This window comes from Podarcis bocagei (genome assembly GCF_964188305.1).
Source record: "Podarcis bocagei genome assembly, chromosome: 1".
Taxonomy (NCBI): Eukaryota; Metazoa; Chordata; class Lepidosauria; order Squamata; family Lacertidae; genus Podarcis; species Podarcis bocagei.
Genome location: NC_138125.1, coordinates 138,435,270 through 138,457,242, shown reverse-complemented (window position 1 = coordinate 138,457,242; position 21,973 = coordinate 138,435,270). Strand labels below are relative to the sequence as shown.

The 21,973-nt window shown below is 46.0% G+C and overlaps 2 protein-coding genes across 3 annotated transcripts in view; one reads left to right on the top strand and one right to left on the bottom strand.

Moving 5' to 3' along the window:
* Window positions 1–806, bottom strand: part of MREG (melanoregulin) — a 43,476-nt gene extending 42,670 nt beyond the window's left edge. Inside the window, exon 1 of the mRNA XM_081183782.1 lies at window positions 630–806. Coding sequence (XP_081039908.1) covers window positions 630–736 — 107 coding nt within the window. The 5' untranslated portion in view covers window positions 737–806. The remainder of the gene's footprint in view (window positions 1–629) is intronic.
* An 8,327-nt stretch (window positions 807–9,133) lies between these two features.
* UBE2F (ubiquitin conjugating enzyme E2 F (putative)) overlaps window positions 9,134–21,973 on the top strand; it is a 29,347-nt gene continuing 16,507 nt past the window's right edge. The window contains exons 1-5 of one of the 2 annotated variants that reach the window (XM_081183930.1): window positions 9,134–9,295; window positions 10,801–10,934; window positions 15,153–15,182; window positions 15,500–15,565; window positions 17,854–17,921. In XM_081183930.1, coding sequence (XP_081040056.1) covers window positions 10,817–10,934; window positions 15,153–15,182; window positions 15,500–15,565; window positions 17,854–17,921 — 282 coding nt within the window. In that variant the 5' untranslated portion in view covers window positions 9,134–9,295; window positions 10,801–10,816. The remainder of the gene's footprint in view (window positions 9,296–10,800; window positions 10,935–15,152; window positions 15,183–15,499; window positions 15,566–17,853; window positions 17,922–21,973) is intronic. The other variant, XM_081183931.1, reaches the window with a different exon arrangement.

The window sequence follows — 21,973 nt, the reverse complement described above, 5'->3', positions numbered from 1 at the left end:
TCAACAATTCAAATGTTATTGAATTATTCTGGTTGTTGTAATTTGAACATGACTTCAGCATGTGCCAATCGGTGCTAATATTGCTTGGGGAGCTGGAAACAAAATGACAGGGGTATGCTTGGATGAGGGGCAAAGAAAAGTAGCCATGTGATGACAGAAGCCAAAGTGTGCCCTTTAAAAATGCACTAAAATGCAGACCAGTTTTTTACTTAATGGATATGGCACACTAAAAGGAAATCCGGAAGTAAAAAAGTACAGGCTGGCGTTTTGAAAACGTCGTGTGGATGGTACAAAAACTTGTACAACGACTCCATAATAGACCTCCATCTGGAAAACATACATGGCAGCTCCCCAGAAGCTCCCCGTTCCGAGGACGGCTGCCTTCCAGCCGTGTTTGCAGGCTTCTCGGCGGTACCTGAAAGAGGATGCTGACCAGGTGGAGCAATTGCGGAGACCCAGAGGCGCGCGTCGGCCACCGCGCCGGGTCCCGCAGGGAAGCCAAGAGCCTCGTCGCCGGACAGGCAGGGGCCACTCGGCCAAGGCGCCCCCCGGCAGCCTCGGGCTGGCGCGAAGCAAATGCTTGGAGGATGGCGGCTCGGCGGCGGCGGCGCACCCCGTTGCCCCCTTACCTGACCAGGGGCTCCTTCTCGGGAAGCGCCGCGTCGCCCGGGCAGCGTCCTCGAAGGCAGCCGCAGCAGCAGCAGCACCAAGCCTCCAGCCAGTCGCTCAGCCCCATGGAAGAGCGGCCGAGACCCCCCCCCCCCAGCGCCCGCAAGAGCCTCGCTCAGCTCCTCCGCGCCCGAGCGCGCAGCGCTGCCCGCTTCAGGCTCGCCGAAATCCCCTTCGCGTGAGCACCCGGCTCCTTCTGGCCGCGGCCGCGCGCGCTCTCGCGGCTGCCACCTCCCGGGGGAAACCGGAGAGGCTGGCGAACGCGACCGTCTCCGTGCCCACGCACATCTCTCTCGGGCGCTGCTTTAATTTGCGCCGCGCAAGATCGAACTGGAAGGAAGCATGAGCCCAGAGTCCGCGCCTGGACCCCCGGAATCTCACACGGCGTGGCGATGGGGGGGGGTGTGTGTGAACGCAACAGCAGTGCACACCTGGCACAGACTCGGACCTTTCCATTTCTGCCATAATGGCTGCTGTCTGGCGTCTCGGGTCTAACAGAAGAAATTTAGCCATGGTTATTAACCATGGAATGGAACCTCCTTGTTCAGAGGAAATGTACTTCTGAAGGCCAGTTACTCGGAGGCCCTGTCCAGCTTCACAAAAACAGCTAACAGCTGACCACAATCTGAACCAGAATGCTGTATTAAATGGTCTTTTGCTCTTACCGAGAAGGGCTCTTATTAGATTCTTACATAACCTTTCATTGGTTACATCCTATTGTGTCAGAAGTATGAGGTGTTATTCATCGTTGACAGATGCAGACGCACAGATTTTTTTTTAAAGATACATTCCCATCCATCCCATGGGCTCAGGGTAGCTTTCAGCTGCTTTTCTAAAAGTTAATAGTCCTGCCACAATGTTTTTACTTTTAAAAAATCACATTTTCATTCATTTTTATCATAAGAAAAAAAGTATACAAAAATATAACAACTGAAACATAGTAGGAAAGATGCAGCCTGTGCATAATAGGGTGTCATTTACATTATAAGTATATTTGATCAGAATTTATTTATTGCATTTAAATCCCATCTCTTTCTCCAAGGAGCTCAAGATGGCATACATGGTTTCCCACCTTCCTACTCATTTAGTCCCCACAACAACCCTACAAGGTAGGTTAGACTAAGAGGCAGTGATTGGTCCAAGGTCATCCAATGAGTTTTATGGCTGAGTGGAGATTTGAACCCTGGTTTCCCAGGTCCAGCACTCTATAATCACTACACCACACAGGCTTTCACTGACAGAATGACAATCAGTGAGAGGAATTATAGCAGTTGTAATTCAAAAAATTGTTTTTCTATTTAAACTTTTTTAATATAGTTTTTATTCATTGTGAAATCACTTGGAAGTGCTTCAACGGAAGCATGAAATGAAATAAACATCTGGATGGCATCAGGTTGGGGGGGGGTTCATTCCAGAAACAGCCACTGATAACAGAATAAATTAGCGTGTGAAACTCTTGCACCATGAAGATAAATGTAATCATATTATTATGAGGATTTTGTGGGGGGCGGGTAGTCTGTATACCATGACCCTGCTAATGCCTGGGGCCCCTTCTAATTCTTGGAATAGTTAGGTAGGCTAGCTTCCTGGTGGGTTTAGGTCAGGGGTCTGCAACCTTTAAGACAAAAAGAGCCACTTGGACCCGTTTCCGAAGAAAAAACAACTGGGAGCCGCAAAACTCGTCATTATAAAAGTAACCTTTTTTGTCACTTTTTTAGTATTCCTTTGTTTGACCCCTCAGAATTACTCCTCCTCATAGAAATAAACATTAAATTAACAAGTTACCTTTTTTGTGTGTGTGTTCTTCACTCCCCTTCAAAACAGTGACCAGCGTACATGCCCCCTTTCAATGCAGTGACCAGCGTACATGCCCCTTACAATTTAGCGGGCCGGAAGGTGACTATTAAGTAGTGGGTTGACATAGCAGCTGGCACAGCGATTTCTTCAAGTAGCTCTTTATTAAGACAAGCTGGAATAGAACTGACTCCGAACAGCTCAGCCGGCCTGTATTTATAGGCAGCCGGCTGACAACATTGTAACCACAACAGCCCAGAGTTCCCGCCTAAACTAACTGCCGCGGACCTGAGTGAAAACTATCTACAGACCTGAGTGAAAACTATATACAGTATCCCCCTGTTGGCCCAGGGTGAAAACTACACTACATAACACCCCTCCCCACCCAGATAAGGCGTTAGGTACAATCGTAATGGTTTCCTTATATACAGCACTACGCGTAATGGTTCAATTAGGCACAAAAGCATAACGGTTACATTCCCATACTTAGACCAACAGTGATACCTGTCCAACAACGTAGTCCTTTAAATAAGTTGGGCGCTTGGAAACTCTGCCAGACCGCCGGGGACTGGTAGCCAAGTCCGGAGGGCCACACAGTTCTCGCTGAGGCTGTGGTGCGACCCTAGGTGGCGTTGGAACCAACTCCCCTGGATCCGCTGCTGTGGGTGGAGCCTCCGCAAATGGAGTGGTCTGAGTCTGTTCTGAGACGGCTTGGTTCGGCTCCACGCTGGCAGTTTGCGAGGGAGGTGTAGGTGGGGCCTCGCCATCTGTACGTGTCTCTTCTGGAGCCGCAAGCGCAGTTGGGGGCACCTCGGTAGTGTCCAAGTCGCCAACCCTGCGCCTAAGCTGGTCTATGTGCCATCGCCACAAACGTCCGTCTTCGAGTGCCACCTGGTACGAGCGAGGTCCAGTGACTCCCACTACTGTGGCTGGCACCCAAGGGATGTCCCCCACATAGTTCCGGGCAAAGACCTGGTTTCCTGGGACAAATGACCGTGGTGCGTTGGCACAGCCTGGGGGTTCAGCCACGGCAAAGTCTGGGTGTAGCCGGTCGAGCGGTGACCTGAGGCGGCGGCCCATAAGCAGTTCAGCAGGACTCCTCCCTGTGGCCGCATGAGGAGTGATGTGTTGCACGAACAAGTATTCGGCAACCCGCTCATGCCAGTCTCCCCGGTCCAGGCGCGCCAGTGCCTCTTTTGTCGAGCGCACCATTCTTTCCGCTTGCCCGTTGCTGGATGGATGAAAAGGTGCCGTTAGGGCATGGCGGATGCCCAGTTCCAAAAGATACCGCTCAAACGTGCCTGACGTGAACTGCGGTCCGTTGTCAGAGACAAGGACATCAGGACACCCATGCGTTGCAAACAGGCCTCGCAGCACCCGGATGACAGCTTCGGTAGTGGTGGAGGGCATCAGGGCGACCTCCAGCCATTTGGAATAGGCGTCCACCACTACCATAAAGGTCCGGCCGTGAAAGGGGCCAGCCAGATCGATGTGCACCCTCGACCAGGGTGTCTTTGGCGTCTCCCAGGTGTGTCCCTTAGCTGCCGGTGGTGCAGGCCTCGACTCTTGGCACGCTTGACAGGCGGACACCCAGGCAGTGATGGCATCGTCCATATTAGGCCACCAGACGTAACATCGAGCCAACGCCTTCATTTTGACAATTCCCGGGTGGCCAACGTGCAGAGCCTCCAGGACGCGCTGACGGAGTCCCTGGGGAATCACGACGCGGTCTCCCCACAGCAGACAGCCGCGATGAGCTGAGAGTTCATGTTGTCTGGTTGCGAAGGGCTGGAACTCCGATGCAAAAGGCCCTTGTGGCCACCCCCTCCACACCCAGTTGAGCACCCGGCTGATGGTGCGATCCTGGGCAGACGCGGAGGCCACAGTGGCAGCCGATACAGGCGCTGCCGGAAGATCCTCAATCAGAAGGAGCGATGAAGCTGGAGCCGGGTCTTCCACAAATGCTGGAAGAGGGCAACGGCTGAGGGCGTCGGCATGGCCCATCGATTTCCCCGGGCGATGGATGAGCCGGTAGTGGTAGGCAGCCAGGAAAACAGTCCATCGCAGCATGCGTGGTGAGAGGACCGGTGGAGTTGGACGATCACCGGCGAGGAGGCCCAGGAGTGGCTTGTGGTCAGTGATGAGGTCAAAAGTCCTGCCATAGAGGTATTCATGGAACCTCTTCACTCCAGCCACAAGTGCCAATGCCTCCTTGTCGAGCTGGCTGTAATTCCGTTCCGCCGGAGATAGTGTCCTGGAAAAGTAGGCGAGCGGTGCTTCTCTTCCATCTGGAAAACGGTGACTAAGGACAGCACCGATGCCAAAAGGTGAGGCGTCGCAGGCAAGGACCAGCGGTCTGGATTCACTGTACTGTACCAGCACACTGTCTGAAGAAAGGAGAGCCTTGACCGCGTTGAAGGCCGCCGTCTCTCAATGACCCCAGGCCCAAGGCGTCTTAGTGCTAAGGAGTCGGTGAAGAGGCTCAGCCACTGTGGCTTTGTGGGGCAGGAACATGTTATAAAAGTTCAGCAGCCCCAGGAATGCCTGCAACTCCGTTTTGTCCTTCGGGGTGGGGGCCTGCTGGATAGCGCGGATCTTGGATGTGGTTGGATGAAGGCCGGAGGCATCGATAAGATAGCCCAGGAACTCTACCTGTGGAACGGCAATCAGGCACTTCTCCCTCTTTACCTTGAGCCCGGCCTCCTGGAACCTGGTCAGCACGGCACGGAGGCGCTCGAACAGCTGCTGGTGTGATTCTGCAGACACCAAGACGTCATCAAAATATGGTACCACGCCCGGAAGCCCTTGCAGGAGACGCTCCATAAGGCTTTGGAAGATGCCAGGAGCCACACTCACCCCGAACTGCAACCGGCGGCAACGGAATGCCCCCCGGTGGGTGACGATCGTCTGGGCTTCAGCAGTGGCATCATCGACTGGCAGTTGTTGATAGGCTTGGGCAAGGTCCAGCTTAGCGAAGACCTTACCCTCACCCAGGGAATGCAGCAGGTGTTGGACAACAGGAACCGGATAAGCGTGCTGCTGAAGTGCCTTGTTGATTGTGCACTTGTAGTCAGCGCAGATTCTCACCGACCCATCTGGCTTGACAGGCGTGACGATGGGGGTTTCCCACTTTGCGTGGTCAACGGGCTCCAAAACTCCTTGGGCGATCAGTTTGTCCAGTTGTTCGTCCACCTTAGCCTTGAGAGCAAAGGGAACCCGGCGTGGCTTAAGCTTGATGGGGGCGACTTGTGGATCAAGGCTAAAGGAGATGGGCGTACCAGTATATTGTCCCAAGGTGCCGTCAAAAACCTCGGCAAAGTCTTTGACCAGACCCTCAGTCTCTGCGTTAGAGATGCAGTTGATGCCGGTGACTTCCAGGCCGAGGGCATCAAACCAGTCTAGCCCTAGGAGGCTTGGCCGCTGACCTTCGACCACCACCAACCGGAGCAGGCCCGAAAAATCCTTGAAGGCGATCCGGAACCGGCCAACGCCTACCACGGGAATGTCGTTTCCCTGGTAGTCTCTCAGGTGTACGCGGTGAGAGTCGAGTTGCCTTTTGGATACTCTGGGTACCAGTCTTTTGATGGTGCTCCATGACACGACGGACAGGGCAGACCCGGTGTCGATCTCCATGTCACATGGAGCTCCTTCAATGAGCACCGTGACGTTCAGCTTGCGTCGCGTAGACGAGTCGGTTTGGCCAATCGTGGTTCCAGACGGGCAGCGGCAGTTGGTGAGAGCGAAACAACTTTCCTTGGCAGACTGGAGTGAAGACTTGAACTTGCGAGTCGATGAAGGGGGGGTGTCAGACGGAGCCGATCGGCAGACCTTAGCGATGTGGCCCCTTCTGGAACACCTCCTACAGATGGCGTCTCTGAATCGACACTTGGCACGGGAATGGTCGCCTCCGCAGCCAGCACATTCCGGTTGGCCCTTGGACTTCTGTTGGAGCGTCCGGCGCTCCCGCTTTGTCTGGTGCACGTCATCGTCTTCACTGGAGGATGCCTCATCACTGCTGGCCTCTTCATGATGCACCGGAACTGGCCCCCTAGCAAGACGCGGGCTGCTGGACTTGCGGATCTCCTGGGCGGAGCGTTCAGCAGCTTCTGAGGCCACAGCCTCCTCAATGGCTTTCTGTAGCGTGAGGTCTGGCTTGGCTAGGAGACGCCGTTGCAGATGGATGTCCCGGACTCCGCAGACGATTCGATCCATCAGGGCATCGTCTAAGTCTCGGAACTCACAGTGCATTGCAGCCTGTCGCAGGGCGGTGGCGTAGTTGTTGATTGACTCCCCCTCTGCCTGGTTCCGGTGGTAGAACGCATGGCGGGCAGCAATCTTGGACGGCTTTGGTGCGTAGTGGTTGCGGAGCTTCTCTTGGATCGTGTCCCATGGTGTTGCCTGGACTGCTTCAGGCGCAACCAATGCTCGGGCCGTCTCAAACACCTCAGGCCCACAGAGGCTGAGAAATAGGCCCCGCTTCCGATCCACTGATACTGCTGTCAGCTCGTTGGCTTGGAGGTAGCAGTCGAACCGAGCGAGGTAGGAGTCCCATGACTCAGAGGCTGGCGCAAACGGCGGTAGAGGCACAAGTGAAGCCATGATTCCGATGCCGGCGTGAAGGGCGATGGATGGAACACAGTGCTCTAGCCAGAACAGTCAGCTCTGAATTGGTTCTGCCCAGTGATTTCGCTCAGTGATTTCGCTCAGTGATTTCGCTCTGTGATTCAGCTCAGTTCAGAGGCTGGCCGCATCTGGCTGTGCTCTGATGTCCATCCATCCCACCTTCGTCGCCAGTATTAAGTAGTGGGTTGACATAGCAGCCGGCACAGCGATTTCTTCAAGTAGCTCTTTATTAAGACAAGGTGGAATAGAACTGACTCTGAACAGCTCAGCCGGCCTGTATTTATAGGCAGCCGGCTGACAACATTGTAACCACAACAGCCCAGAGTTCCCGCCTAAACTAACTGCCGCGGACCTGAGTGAAAACTATCTACAGACCTGAGTGAAAACTATATACAGTATCCCCCTGTTGGCCCAGGGTGAAAACTACACTACATAACACCGACGTTGGGACGGTGCGTGACTAACGCACGCACCGCCCCATGCGACGTCACAGCCAGTACAGCGCCCGCCACAGTGGGGAGTGTCAGGGCGCACAATGCGCCTCCTCCCCTCGCTAGTATCCGCCCCGGAGCCCCGGCAAAGGTTTAAAAGAGCCACATGCGGCTCCGGAGCCGCGGGTTGCAGACCCCTGGTTTAGGTAATGGGCTATTTTGTCCATGGAGTTTTATATGCCTGTTGTTTTTGTCCAAGGAATTTTCTTGGCAGGGATACAGGAGTGGCTTGCTGGTTCCTGCTCCAGGTGGATCACGTTTAGTGGTATAGAGCCACTATGACACAATATAGCACCAAACTAAAAACTTCCCTGAACAGGGAAGACAGCTGTCTTTTAAAAATCACATAGCTGTTTATCTGTTTGACATCTGTTGGGAAGGCATTCCACAGGGAGGGTGCGACTACTGAAAAGGCCCTCTGCCTCGTTCCATTTAACCCATGGGTAGGCAAGCTAAGGCCCGGGGGCCAGATCCGGCCCAATCATATTCTAAATCTGGCCTGCAGATGGTCCGGGAATCAGCATGTTTTTACATGAGTAGAATGTGTGCTTTTATTTAAAATGCATCTCTGGGTTATTTGTGGGGCATAGGAATTCATTCATTCCCCCCCCAAAAAATATAGTCTGGCACCCCACAAGGTCTGAGGGACAGTGGGCTGAAAAAGTTTACTGAACCCTGGACCTAGACCGTCTAGAACCACCAAATGCACCTCCCTCCTCAGCAGGGAATAAGGGGTGAGTGAACATCTGCATCAGGAACAAGGCTATGGGGGAATAAAGATCTACATCAGGATCTGCTGCCCTGTGGATCCTGCCACCTGAGGCAGTCGCCTCACATTACCTCATGGGTGGGCCAGCCATGAAGGCAAGCTACAAGCAAAGATAAACTAGCCACTGCCTCAATATCATAGAATATTTTGGGGTCTGTCAAATGCAGGGCTCACTCCAATGGAGGAGGGAGAGGTGGTTCCCCTCCACTGTTTCCCAGCTGTTGTTGGACTACAACTCCCATCATCCCTGATACCAAGGGATGGTGGAAGTTGTAGTTCAGCAGCTGGGGACCTAACTTTGAAAAACACTGCCAGAGACTCTCCAAGCACCCGTTTTCCAGGGACACCCCTGATTTGATCCCCAGGTCCCACTTTCCTTCAGGGTGTCCCTATTTTCATTGGAGAAATGGTGGAGAGTCTGGAGATATCTGACCCCAGAGGCATCTAAAGACAATCCTGTACAGTATAGGGAAGTTTAAAAAAAAGGTTTAATGTTTTATTCTGTTTTTATATTTGTTGGAAGCTGCCCGGACTGTGCGGGGCAAGCCAGTTGCAACATTCCCGTTGCGGAAGGGCACGTCCCTGTTTCCACGGGAGAAATGCTGGCGGGTCTGGGGCAACCTCTCAGCGCCTGAGGGCCAGAGGAGGCAGCCAAGGGCTTGCAGTGCGCACGCGCAAACTCGGATTTTCGCCCCGGCGGGTCTTGTGCGTGTCCCTGTCCCCGCTCCCTGCGGCTCAATAAAGTTCTTGTTGCGCAGCTGTCAAGCGTTCACCCCGGGAGCTCCGCCCCCGTTCCTTCCACTTCCGGCTCAGCGAGGGGGGAGGGGTGAAGGGGGCGGTGTTGCCGCCGCCGCCGCCGCCGCTGCAGCTGCCGGAGGAGCGGGAGCCTCGCCGGGGATGGTGCTTCTGGCGGCGCTGGCTTCTCCGGGCGGCTCGACGGCCTTTCCAGGTGAGCAGCGCCGCCCGCGACCCGACGTCTCCTCCTTCCCTCCGGAGAGCCCCCTTCAGCGCCCGGCCCGGCCGCCCTTGGCTCCCTCACGCCGGAGGCACGAAGCTTCCCCTCACCCCCCCCCCCCGAGGGAGGCCGTGCAAGCGGAGCGCAGGCGCGCCTGGTTAACCTGAGGGACTCACTGCCGCAGGATCTGAGGGCGGCCGCTGGATTTGGACGCCTCAGGAAATGGGTCGCGGGGATTGGTGGGCTGCCTCTCCCCTTCCCACTCCCAGTGATATGCGCAGGGCAGCTCCGTGGAGGCGTCTCCGTAGACTAGGTGTTGGGGTGAAAACGATGGTGCTGGTGGGATGGCTCCCCTCCTGCCCTGGCTGGTGGCATTGTGAGGAACAGCTGGCTGGCCACCACGGGGAAGTTTCTGCTGGCTTAGGTGGTCTGATCCTCCGGGGACTCTCTTCTGTGCCTGCCCACCCCAAGGAGCCCGGCCGCATCGGACGAAATGCCGGTACAGCATCCTGTTTTCTGCCTGCAACTGGTTGGGAAGCTCCAGGAGCAGAGCATGAAAGCAATGGGCACTGTGGTGGAGAGTCTAAGGTCTAGCTTTAGATTTGCCAAACCTTCTTATTTTGTTTTTTAAAAAGCCATTTAAGTTGCCACCGCATCACATCCCAGTGAATTCTGTAAGTGCATTGTGTAGTTATTGGGGGCAGCGGTGTTCTGTCTTGAAACGGCTTTCCTGGACTCATGGGTTGTCTCCCACCAGACAAGTGGTAAGCCAAGAGCAAACCTTGGCTACAGCCAGTGGTTTGTCTGGAGCAAAACAAACCATGAGCTCATGTTCAGACAAATCTTGGCTTACCTTTTGGTAGCATGGCAGCAGGGTGACCAGGGACTAGCAATGCAAACACTATTTTTATTGTGCATACCTGTGCGTTCATGCTTAACCATGGGTTAACTCAGCATTCTGCCTGAACCGAGATATCCTGACTTTTATTCTTCTGTAATCTTATTAGGTAGTTGTTGGAATGTTCTAACTCTTCTTTTTTGAGATGCTACACCTTTGTACTTCTTACTAGCCAATAAGAAGGCTGCTTTGACAGCAGTGTCCATAACAATTATGGTAAGGGACCATAGTTCAGTGGTTGAGCACATGCTTTTGCCTGCAGAAGGCCCCAGGTTCAATCTCCACTAGAGTCTTGGGTGTACGGATTGGAAAAGCCTCCTGCCTGAAACCCTGGACAGCTAAAGTAGATAGTACTGGGCTGATGGAGCAATAGCCTCACTTACCAGAATGCACATTTCTATGTTTATAAGACCGACTTAATAATTTTATGTAAGGAATTATGTATTTCTCAGGTATTGAGCCTATTGCTGTGCATAGGTTATACAAAGCCTATTGCTGTGCATAGGTTATGCTTTCATGTAACTGAACCTTACATTTGGAAGAAAATACAAACAAGGTTTTCAAAAAAGACTAATTTACTTTTATTTCATGTATGTTTTAGACGGAAGATAGCAGTAATGCTAACACTGGCAAGCAAGCTAAAACGGGATGATGGTGTCAAGGGGCCCCGTTCATCCAACCCAGGTTCTGATTCAACTCGAAGAGTGTCTGTTAGAGATAAGTTACTTGTTAAAGGTAATGCTGCTTTCTATATGAAATATCACTGTTCTCCTAAAATTTAATGCACTGTCTGATAATTGAACTAAATGTGCAGAGGTTAACAGAGTATAAAAAACCCTTTTAAAGAGAAAAGTTAAGATGCTTACAAATTCATGAACACTCCAAAAAGCATTAAAACTGTAAGTTAAGGATCCACATTAACTTCTATGTCATATAAACAATTAGTGCAAAGCAATCATGTACATGTTTACCTAGGAGTAAGTACCACTGTATTCCATAGAGTTTACTTCCAGATAACTCTGCATAGGATTGCACAATCTTACATCATTCTTCTCACGTACAATTTAGCCTCCATGCACCTTCAGTCTTTTGGCCCCAGTCCTCTTCTTCAGGCTGGGGGACAACTGAACTAACAGCATTGTGGTATTGGTTGGCTAGTTGAACACTGACATTCTTGTTTTCTCTGTATGCTTTGCATTGGTTCAGAAAGAAGGGCATATATTACTAAGAATAGGTTGCATATTGGGGTGGGCAGATGATGAATGAAAGACTACAAAGTGTAGAAGAATGGAGAGAGAGACTGTGGTACATGCCTGTATTACTATGTGACAAAACATGTTGATGAAAGAACAGAGAAGGTAAGTCCTGTTTTTATGACTAAACGTGCATGGGATTGGGCTTTGGAACCGACTGGCACTATTTAAATTGAGTGAATTAAATTATCTGATGTTCTAATAAAACTTGAATAGTTACTTGGTTTGTTTTATTTTTTATTGAACATCCACAAAATTGCCCTCTGTGGTTTAAAATAGACATTTTATTATACTGTTAGAATTTAAAATGTGTCCCTTATACAGTGGTGCCTCGCAAGACGAAAATAATTCGTTCCGCGAGTCTTTTCGTCTTGCGATGTTTTTCGTCTTGCGAAGCACGGTCCGTCGCAACTGCGCCTCTTCAAGCGGCTTCGTCTTGCAAAGCAAGCCCATAGGGAAATTCGTCTAGCGAAGCAACGCAAAACCGAAAAACCCTTTCGTCTAGCGAGTTTTTCGTCTTGCGAGGCATTCGTCTTGCGGGGTACAGTGGTACCTCGGGTTACATACGCTTCAGGTTACAGACTCGGCTAACCCAGAAATATTACCTCGGGTTAGGAACTTTGCTTCAGGAAATTGTGCTCCGGCGGTGTGGAAGCAACGGGAGGCCCCATTAGCTAAAGTGGTGCTTCAGGTTAAGAACAGTTTCAGGTTGAGAACGGAATTACTTAACCTAAGGTACCACTGTATATGAAATACTGTCTGCAGAGGAAGAACAAAAAATCCTCAGGGGGAAAAATACTTTATTTCTGAACTTCATATCTCTGGAAAGGACTGTACCATGTGCATATCAAATCTGTGCTGAACAGATATTTAACAGTAAAAGTTCCAAGGAAATGGAATTCATCCTCAGATATGAACTGAATAAGTCTCATGAGAAATTGCATCCAGGTCAAACCAGCCAATTTATATTTTTAAGCATAGAGGAAGCTTGAAACCAGCTGCCAGGTATTCTAGGGCATTGAAAAGAAAATGGGCTTTTCTGAAGAATTGCACCAGACTATTACTGCTGTAATAAGTCTAATTTTTTTCTCCATGGCTAATGCTTGACCCACATCATAGTATATCATAGCACAAGATGTGGCTGTAGAGCATGCTGCTGTTTGCATGTCTGCCTCACTGCGTTTTTGTCAGTGCTGTACCTAAATTTTTATCTGAATCCTATTCATTCACTTTGAAATAGTGCTTTGTGAATTTGTCAGCATTTACAACTAATTGTGTGTTCTTGGACAGGAAAAGTGGTCAGTTGGCCCCGTCCACTAGGCTGAATAAGAATACGGTTCATATGCCAAATACTAGGAATTCTAAATCCATTTTCTGCATCAATAATGGGAGGGGGGTTGTTGCTAGTATTGCTCAGGGAGCAAGAGAGACCGGGCTTCTTTAATAAAATGAAATAAGAATGTGGGAATGTAAAATTTAAGATTCATTCATTTAAGCACAATCAGCTCTGCAGCAAGAATAATGATAAACTGAAGAGAATACAAATGATGGAAAAGATACAGAGAATAGTTGGCTTTCCCTTGGTTGGGGAAAATATAAGCTACTGGAAGCAGGAGAGGAAAAAGTAGGTTGTACATTAGTGGAAAGAGGATCATCAGGTTGCCTTGGTGTTCTTTTGTCTCTTAAGCTTTAAAGCAGGCACCCCCAACCTGCAGCCCTCCAGATGTTTTGGCCTACAACTCCCATGATCCCTAGCTAACAGGACCAGTTGTCAGGGATGATGGGAATTGTAGTCCAAAACATCTGGAGGGCCGAAGGTTGGGGATTATTGCTTTAAAGTGTGCTGTCAGTTTTGCATTGAGTTGACTAGGTTTTTTTAAAAGCAAACCGCTAACCTTTATTTGAGGCTTGAAAATATGTTTTACAACATACATCTGGAGGTTCATTCCAGATCAAGTGGTCCAATTTTTGATGACTTTTTTTACCTCATGTCCAATTTTCTTAATATTTTGTACACTTGTTTAATGAGCAGAACTAAATTTAAATTTAAATTTTATTTATTTTATCGCATCCTGTTTTTGAGTTTGAAATTTCAGAATATTGACAATTTTGGCTTTGCTGGACTACACAAAAACCCTAAAAGCGCTTTTTGGGGGGGATACTTTTTTGACATTTAATTTTTAAAAAAATATTTTTAATGTTTATATAATGTAACTTAACTTTAAAATTTATTCCATCATGTGCCATATCACATCAAAGCCCATGAAATTCTGAAGAGATTGGTAGTTTTAGTTTTGAAATATCTTAATTCTGGGCTGAGCAAGACCAAAACTCAATTTTTTGAAATTGCAAATCCTCCTAACTCAAAAAGAGAATGAGATAAAAAAAATTAAAAACAGAGATCTGGGACCTTCTGTTATACAGTGGTACCTTGGTTTAAGAACAGCTTAGTTTATGAACAACTTGGATTAAGAATGCTGCAAACCCGGAAGTAGGTGTTTTGGTTTGTGAACTTTGCCTTCGAAGCAGAACATGTTCCGCTTCCTGTTGAGTGTGTTCCATTTGTAAATTGAGTCCCCCACTGCTATGGGAAAGCCTTGGTTTAAGAAGAGATTTGTGGAACAGATTACAGTAAGTTCGTAAACCAAGGTACCACTGTACTACTTTTAGGAAACTGAAAGCAATATAAAATGGTAAGGTAAAAAGTCTGTGGATCACTTGACACGATTTAAGGAGCAGAATTGTAGTGACACGTTTAGAGCAGGGGTCGGAAGAACCTGTAGCATGTCACCCTGGGCTTAATTTCATGCTGATGAGGAAGGAAAGGGGTGGCAGAGAGGGAGGAAAGGGGTGCTCTACCCACTTACGCACCTGACATTGGCATGCAGTCCTAACAGAGTTCGCAACCCCAATTGAGAAGTACTGTAAATGTGCAAAATGCCTTATTAAAATGGGCAAAAGTATACCTAGGGTCCAATCCAGGAAAAAATCTTCACCATTAAACCCCTCTGAAAACAGTGGGATTGTGACCATCTTGTTTCATTAATTTTTATGGGACCTAGGTAATAATGACTGACTGAATTGCGGAGGGTGTTATACCGTTTAAGTTGCAGCTGGCCTTTGGCTCTGTTGGGTAATTGGCTTTTATACAAACTACTGTTTAGACGGTTTCCATATGGAAGTCATTGCTCTGTACTGACTCTTGTAAAATATAAAGGTGAATATTAATACAGGTAATATCTTGCTTTTTGAAAATTTGTTGTGATTAACTTCGTATTTTTGTGTTAAGGTGATTTAAGTGCTTTAGACTCCAGTCCTACACTTACTTCCCTGGGAGTGAGCCCCACTGAAATCTGGGGCTTACTTCTGAGTATACATATGTAGGATTGCATTGTCAATAAGCTTAGGGTAGTGTTATTTCAATATTATCCTTTAGCAGTTATGTGACTGACTTCATTGAATCATTTTGCATAATTATAATTCAGTTGCTTAATTATATCCTTAGTATTGTTTATTGCACCTTATATTTTAACATGAATATCGTAATATCCTCCATATTAAGATACTGTTTTTGCTGTGACTTTTTATTATTGCTTTGTCAGTTTAGATGTAAGCCAAAATTATCTTGAGTATTATATATAGAAAGATGCTATATAAATAAAGTTGGCATTGACTCACATTTTTATTTCATTTTTAACAGAAGTTGCAGAACTTGAAGTAAATTTACCTTGTAAGTATAGTGTTCAGAAGGTTTTCTGAGGAGTGTACAAACTCTTCTTTTCCAATGTATATCATTTTCAGATAGATGCAGATATTGCAACTCCTTTGGGAGGAAGGGTGGGATATACATTTATTTAATAAATTAATATATTTATGCATGAACTCCGCTCAGATTGTAGTTATCTTTTGTAAATATTAACTGCACAATAAATTCCCTTGTGAGGCCTTTTTCTCTTTCGTTCCTATGTTTCTTGCCTTCCCATCCACAGCTTGTCAGAAATGTCACAATTGGTGGTTATTTTCAGATTTTTAAATTTTGTTTTTCAGGTACATGTGAAGTAAACTTTCCTGACCCAAATAAACTCCATTATTTTCTCCTAACTGTAAACCCAGGTAATCTTTTAAGAATGTATTTTGAAACTGTTAATGTTAAGTGCAGAGTGTTCTATAAACACTCAAATCCGTTTGTGAATGTGCACACACAATTTTCAGCCTTCTCTTTTGAAATTATTTGGGGAAACTGAAGGTGAACATTTGTTATTTGAAAAGAAATGTAGAGTAAGAGGATAGATATATTTATATTTTGATGGTTAACTTGCAGCCATACTTGATGCATCAAAGCTATGCAATGCCAAAAAAAAACCAAGAACTACACTAAATCAAGAATACAGTAAAAGCAAGTGGCAAAACAAAAAGGTACATTTTTTTAAAAAAAAATACATTTTAAAATCAAATGTAATAGACTAGGTATATAATAAGTTAAACAACAAATTAATAAATTAGAGCAAATGTTCTTTTTTTAATTCTATCAAACTCTACAATTCTATGATTCTGTGGTTTATATGCCACCTTTTCTTCCAAGGAGCTCAAGGTGGTGAACATGGTTCTCCTCCCCAGTTCATCCTTCCAACAACCCTGTGAGCTGTAGGTTAGGCTAAGTTATGGTGACCCAGTGAGCTTCATGGCTGGGTGGGATTCAAACCCTGGTCTCCCAGGTCATAGTCCAACACTCTAACCATTACACCACACTGGCTCTATGACATCACAAGAAAAGTTAATGTTCTTGATCTTACGGCAAGCTGTTTTCCAAAAATCTGGCATCTTTGGTCATGGACAATATACAGTACATGGTATGTATCAGAACATGGACAAGCAAATCTCCAGCACCTTTTGCTGATTCTGGTGTAAATTTAGCTTGGCCTATTAGCATCTGCACAAAATTATATAAAACCTTTTTGGATGAGTTTGAACAAGTTTGAGTAGATGTAGTCCTCCAAATCCAGATGTCCCCCGTTACACATTTGACTCAGAAATCTTATCCGTTGATTGCTCAAAATCAGCACCTCATTCTGTGTACTATTATACAATTAGTGTCTTCACAAAGTTTTCATAAAACGTCTTAAGGTGTCTTTACACGAGTTACAGATCTATACAAGACCATCTAAATAGCAGGGAAATCAGCCCCATACTACTTCATTTGCTACACAGTGTAAATAAAAATCTTTAGCTGTAAAGCTTAACAAAAGATAAATTGCTGATAATTCAGTTGACTCTTCCAGATAACTATTTCGGGGGTTATTGTGTATTTCTGTTACATATACTATATTCTATACTATATTCTACATATCGAATATATGTATTCTACATATACTATATTCTATAGTATGTAGAGAATGCGTAGTTTGAAATTTAACTAGTACTGCCACATTGATCATGCTGGTTGGCGATCGTATTTCTTGAGTCTTTCGCAGGATAAGTAGTAAGTGTTCAGCTTGCATGAAAAATAATTATGTGGTTTGGTACCATGTCAATGTAGTTGCTTTATCTGTATAATTTTTGGTTCCTTTTTAGATGGCTAGAAAGCCATCTACACTACACTACTATAGTGTGTAGTGAATAATAGACCAAAATATTTTTCACTAGTTTTGACAAGTTGGGAATTATTGAACTTCATAGATGTGGGCAGTAGATGGCACTGGTAGAATAACTCTGTTGTGCTGGTGATATGTGGTTGTTGGCAGCAGAACTCTCAATTCTTTAGTCTTTTCCCCCTCTCAAGTCATGAAAGTTTGGAGGCAGAACACACAATATGGCAGAACAAACAAATATGGGTGGTGATTCTAGATGCGTATTCATTTACTTCCCAGGTCACTTGCCCAGAACTACCCTGTTTCCCAAGCTGTCCATTCTAATTCTTCCAAGGTTCCATGATCCCAGTTGACTCTAGTCTGCCTTCGTCCTTCTTTGAACTCCCTCCCTCCCTCCCCAGCCCTGCCTTTTGGGCTTCCTGTAGCCATCTGGTTGGCTGCTATGAGATCAGGATGCTGTACTGATCTAGCAAGACTTTCCTTATGTTCTGCTGCCATCACATCTACTTTGACCATAAGCCTCATCTAGCTGAAATATGCTTAAGAACATAGAGTGCTAAAGCCAGTTGTCTTGGACTTTCACCACCTTTGGTTAGGAAAAAATTATGAGCAGAGGGTGACATCCAACAGGGCTTTCCCTTCCTCTCTCTCCCTCAACCCCGACCCTCCACATCTGCTCCAGAGCGTCCCCCAACCCACCGTTCCTTCCGTTGGCAGATGGACACCATTGGATTTCACCTCTAACGTCCCTAGATCACTGTCTTTTCTGTGCTGTTGCATATTTCCTTTAAGCTTCTGTTTTTCCTTTAACAGATGAAGGTTATTATCAAAATGGAACATTTCAGTTTGAAATTGAAGTTCCTGATGCCTATAATATGGTGGTAAGTAATTAGAACAGTTTAATACTTACTGAGTTTCCTTTTACAATAGGCTTCAAAAAGCAGTTGGTTTTTAACTGTATGGCACTGTACTTGATTATGGCCATATTGTCCAGGTTATTCATATTCTTTTTTTAAAATGATTTTCAGTTATATACATTTCAATAGTTTTACAGTCATTTTAACATTTCAAAACTAAACTTCCTCCTCTTTCTGCAGTTCCTTAAATTTATTTTTATCATTTCCTGCATATTCTAAATTAACTTATCTTATTCTTTTATTTGTGTATTCTTATGAAACTGCAGGTTATTACAATAATCCTGCCAATGTTCTTACCTGTTCACAGTTTATTTGTACATATTCAACAAACCATTTCCATTCTTTTGTAAAAAGTTTGTTACCTTGATTTCTTATTTTTCCAGTAATTTTTGCCATTTCTGAATAGTCCATAAGTTTTTGTATCCATTCTTCTTTCATCAGTACTTCTTCTTTCCATTTTTGGGCAAATAACATTCTTGCCACTGTAGTTTCATACATGAATAAATTTCTGTACCGTTTAGGTAGGACTACCCCTATAATTCCCAGAAGAAAAGCTGCTTCTTTTTTACAAATGCTATTTTAAACATCTTTTTCTTCAACTTCTCTTGCTCCCTTTTTGTCTCTTGCCTTCACTTGTACTTTCTTGGAAGATTCATCCAATTTGGAGGTTTTAAGCTTTAATTCTTGCACTGTTTTTTCCAATTCTAATGTTTTATGTGACAGTTGTTTAATTTCTGTTATCAAATTTGCGACCTCAGCAGTGTTATTATCTGTTTTCTGTTCCAGTCTCTGTATTCCTTCCTTCATTTATTTCCTCATTTCTAATAAAATTATCGTTAAATCAGACTTTGTGTCCCCTTCTGTAATTGAACCTTTTCTTTGACCAGGTGTGTAGTTGGGCCTCATGGTGGGTTTTTTGCTGTATTAGCCATGATTTTATCAAAAAAGTTTTTTTTCCTTTTTAAAAAAAGGTTCAAAATGCAAAATAATTTTTAGTTGTTATTTTACATAATAGCTACCGTATTTTTCGCCCTATAGGACGCACTTTTTCCCCTCCAAAAATGAAGGGGAAATCTGGGTGCGTCCTATGGGGCGAATGCAGGCTTTTGCTGAAGCTTGGAGAGCGAGAGGGGTCGGCGCACCGACCCCTCTCGCTCTCCAGGCTTCAGGAACACATCCGCAGCCTAGGCAGCCCTGCGGGAGGTCCGGCAGGGATGTCTAGGGTGCGGATAGCAGCCTGCCGCCCGGCGGGCGGGCGGGGCGCCCTGAAGCAGAGCGCCCCCCTCGGCAGGCAGACATCCGCAGCGTGGGGAGCCTTGCCGGACTTCCCGGCAAGGCTCCCCACGCTGCAGATAGCAGCCTGCTGCCCGGCGCGAGGGGCGGCCTGAAGCAGAGCGCCCCCCGCGCCAGGCAGACATCCGCAGCATGGGGAGCCTTGCAGGAGTTCCCAGCAAGGCTCCCCACGCTGTGGATAGCAGCCTGCCGGCCCCGCAGGGGGGGCGCCCTGATGCAGAGCGCCCCTCACGCGGGGCAGACATCGGCCAGCTCCACAAGCTCGGGGGACAGCAGGGAGGCGCAGCGCCGCCATCCCGCTGTTCCTCGACCTGGTTCTGTTTCCCCGACCTGCTTTTGGGGGGGAATTTCCTTTATTTCCCCCCCAAAAAACTAGGTGCGTCCTATGGGACGGAGCGTCCTATGGGGCGAAAAATACGGTAAATAGTTTAAAATACCGTAAGTTTAAAGAATATTTTAAACTTCAGTTCTCAATTTCTATATAAAAAGAAAATCAATACTTATATCAAAATACCAATAGGTGGCGAGCTCTCCTTTCTTATGAGAAAGTACTAAAAAAAAGAAAAAGCCAAATAGAAAAACCCCTGTAATTATTTTTCCAGCCACACTGTGTCGCTTGTGTTTCTGTCCTTGTTCTCTCACTCTGCTTTCCCTCTTATCTATTGTTTTGGTTTCTTATTTCCTGTTTTCCCTCCTTTATCGCAGCATATTCACAAGATTTCCCAGGATCTAAGAAAATAAAAAATAAAATAACCTTTAATCCAAACTTTTTTTTAGCTCATGTGAAAGTTTTAAAATCTCCTTTTCCATTCACTAAAACGGTATTGTTCCACAGTGTATCTTTCTTCAGCATCTTCAAAAAGCCCTCATAATATCCACGTGTGTGTGTGTATGAGAGAGAGAGAGGAAGTTTAAGATCTTTTCATACAAAGTCTTCTCCTTTTCCCTTTTCTTCAGCTTCTTCAAAAAGCCCACCAATTACACAGACAAGGTTCATTTAAAAAAAAAAAATTGCCCCATCTCCAAATGGTTTCTGATCTCTATTGGACCCAAATAATAAAAATAAAAATATTTAACCGTCCGATTATGATGTGCTCTAAAAATATTTCCAAACCAGTCCTGATTTAAAATTTTAAATCCATAAATACAGTTTCTGTCTCTTTTAGTTCATAAAAAGTAGCAAAGGAAATAAATATGTTTCTTAAAGTATTAAGATGAATAATTCACAAAGTTCACATCCTGCTTTCTTCTCTTATCACCCCAATGTCTAAAATTCATTTCCAGTTTGGCAAGCTTGCTGGAAAGCACTATAAAGTCTTAAACTTATGCATCCAATATTAGCTCAAATCACAGTGTTAATTCAATTCATCCAGTGGAAGGCTTAAAGAGAAAAATCATTAGCAGGTAATTTATTTATTCTTTTCTTAGCCCCTGCAGATTTTATTCCATGCCGATTCATACCCACTTCCCAGGGGGGACATCCTCTTCACCTCCCTGGTGTGGATCCAATTGATAAATTCTTCTTAAATATATATTTTTAAAAAATTATCTTGTGCAAATTGGTCCGATTTCCTTTTACTTTTTAAAGAAGTTGCTGCTTTAATGGGGGCACTTGAGGCATTTTGCTGTGAGGTCTGTGTTCAATCTTGGTGCTCTCGCTGCTTCCTCCAGAGCTTTGGGGGCTCCTAGAGAGCGTTCTCTGACACCGCTGGACCCTTCAGAACCCAAATGTTCCTTCCGGGCTTTTTAGAGAAGGTGCTTTGCCCGCGCTCCCTTTCCGTCTCCTTGCAGCAAGGAGGTTGCTCAGGATGAGCGATCCTCGGTGTCCACCATAGCCTGCAGCAGACCCAGAACTCCCAGGTTATTCATATTCTTTATCCATTAAGAATTTGTAAAAGTGTGAATGAGTTTTGTATGATACTTGGGAAATTTTCAACACTGAAGAGCAATTCTCTTAAATTAAATCTCATCAGATATGGGTATAATTCTGCAGTTATCAAGAGAAAACTATTTTGCATAAAGTATACTAATATACTCTTTTTCTATTTCTGAAGAGCATGCAAGATACCATTCTGAATTGAATGTTAAGATCTATTTAATAAAGCGGATCCTTTATGTAAGATCTGGTAATTGTAGCAAGTAGGAGGTGCTGAAAGGCGAATGAGAGGAAAGCATTGCTGCTTATGCTAGGGAAATGTGAAGGTCAGAATCATGAGATACTAGAGCAGGCATCCCCAGACTTGGCCCTTCAGATGTTTTGGGACTACCAACTCCCATGATCCCTAGCTAACGGGACCAGTGGTCAGGGATAATGGGAATTGAAGTCCCAAAACATTTGGAGGGCCAAGTTTGGGGGTGCCTGTACTAGATAGTGTCTTCAGCTGCTTCCTGCTCTGCCCATTGTGAATCATTAGACAGTTTTTGTTTTAATTATTATTTTGAAAGCAGAAATAAAATTGTTGATAAAATCTGAAATATAAAAATTAGCCTCCCTTGGATTTGTTCTCATGTGAAAGGTACACATATGTGTTTGTGGTTTAAAGTTTCTGAGAATAGGATTATATAAATAGCAGCTGCTACAACATTCTCACCAGGCTCTTGTATTTTTTGCCTCGCATAATCAACTTTTATAGAAAAATAAGTATTCTTGTTAATGTTTTTCACACCTTTTCTGGATGAAAAAATAAGCCTGGTAATTGCAGTCAAATACACAACAGCAGCTG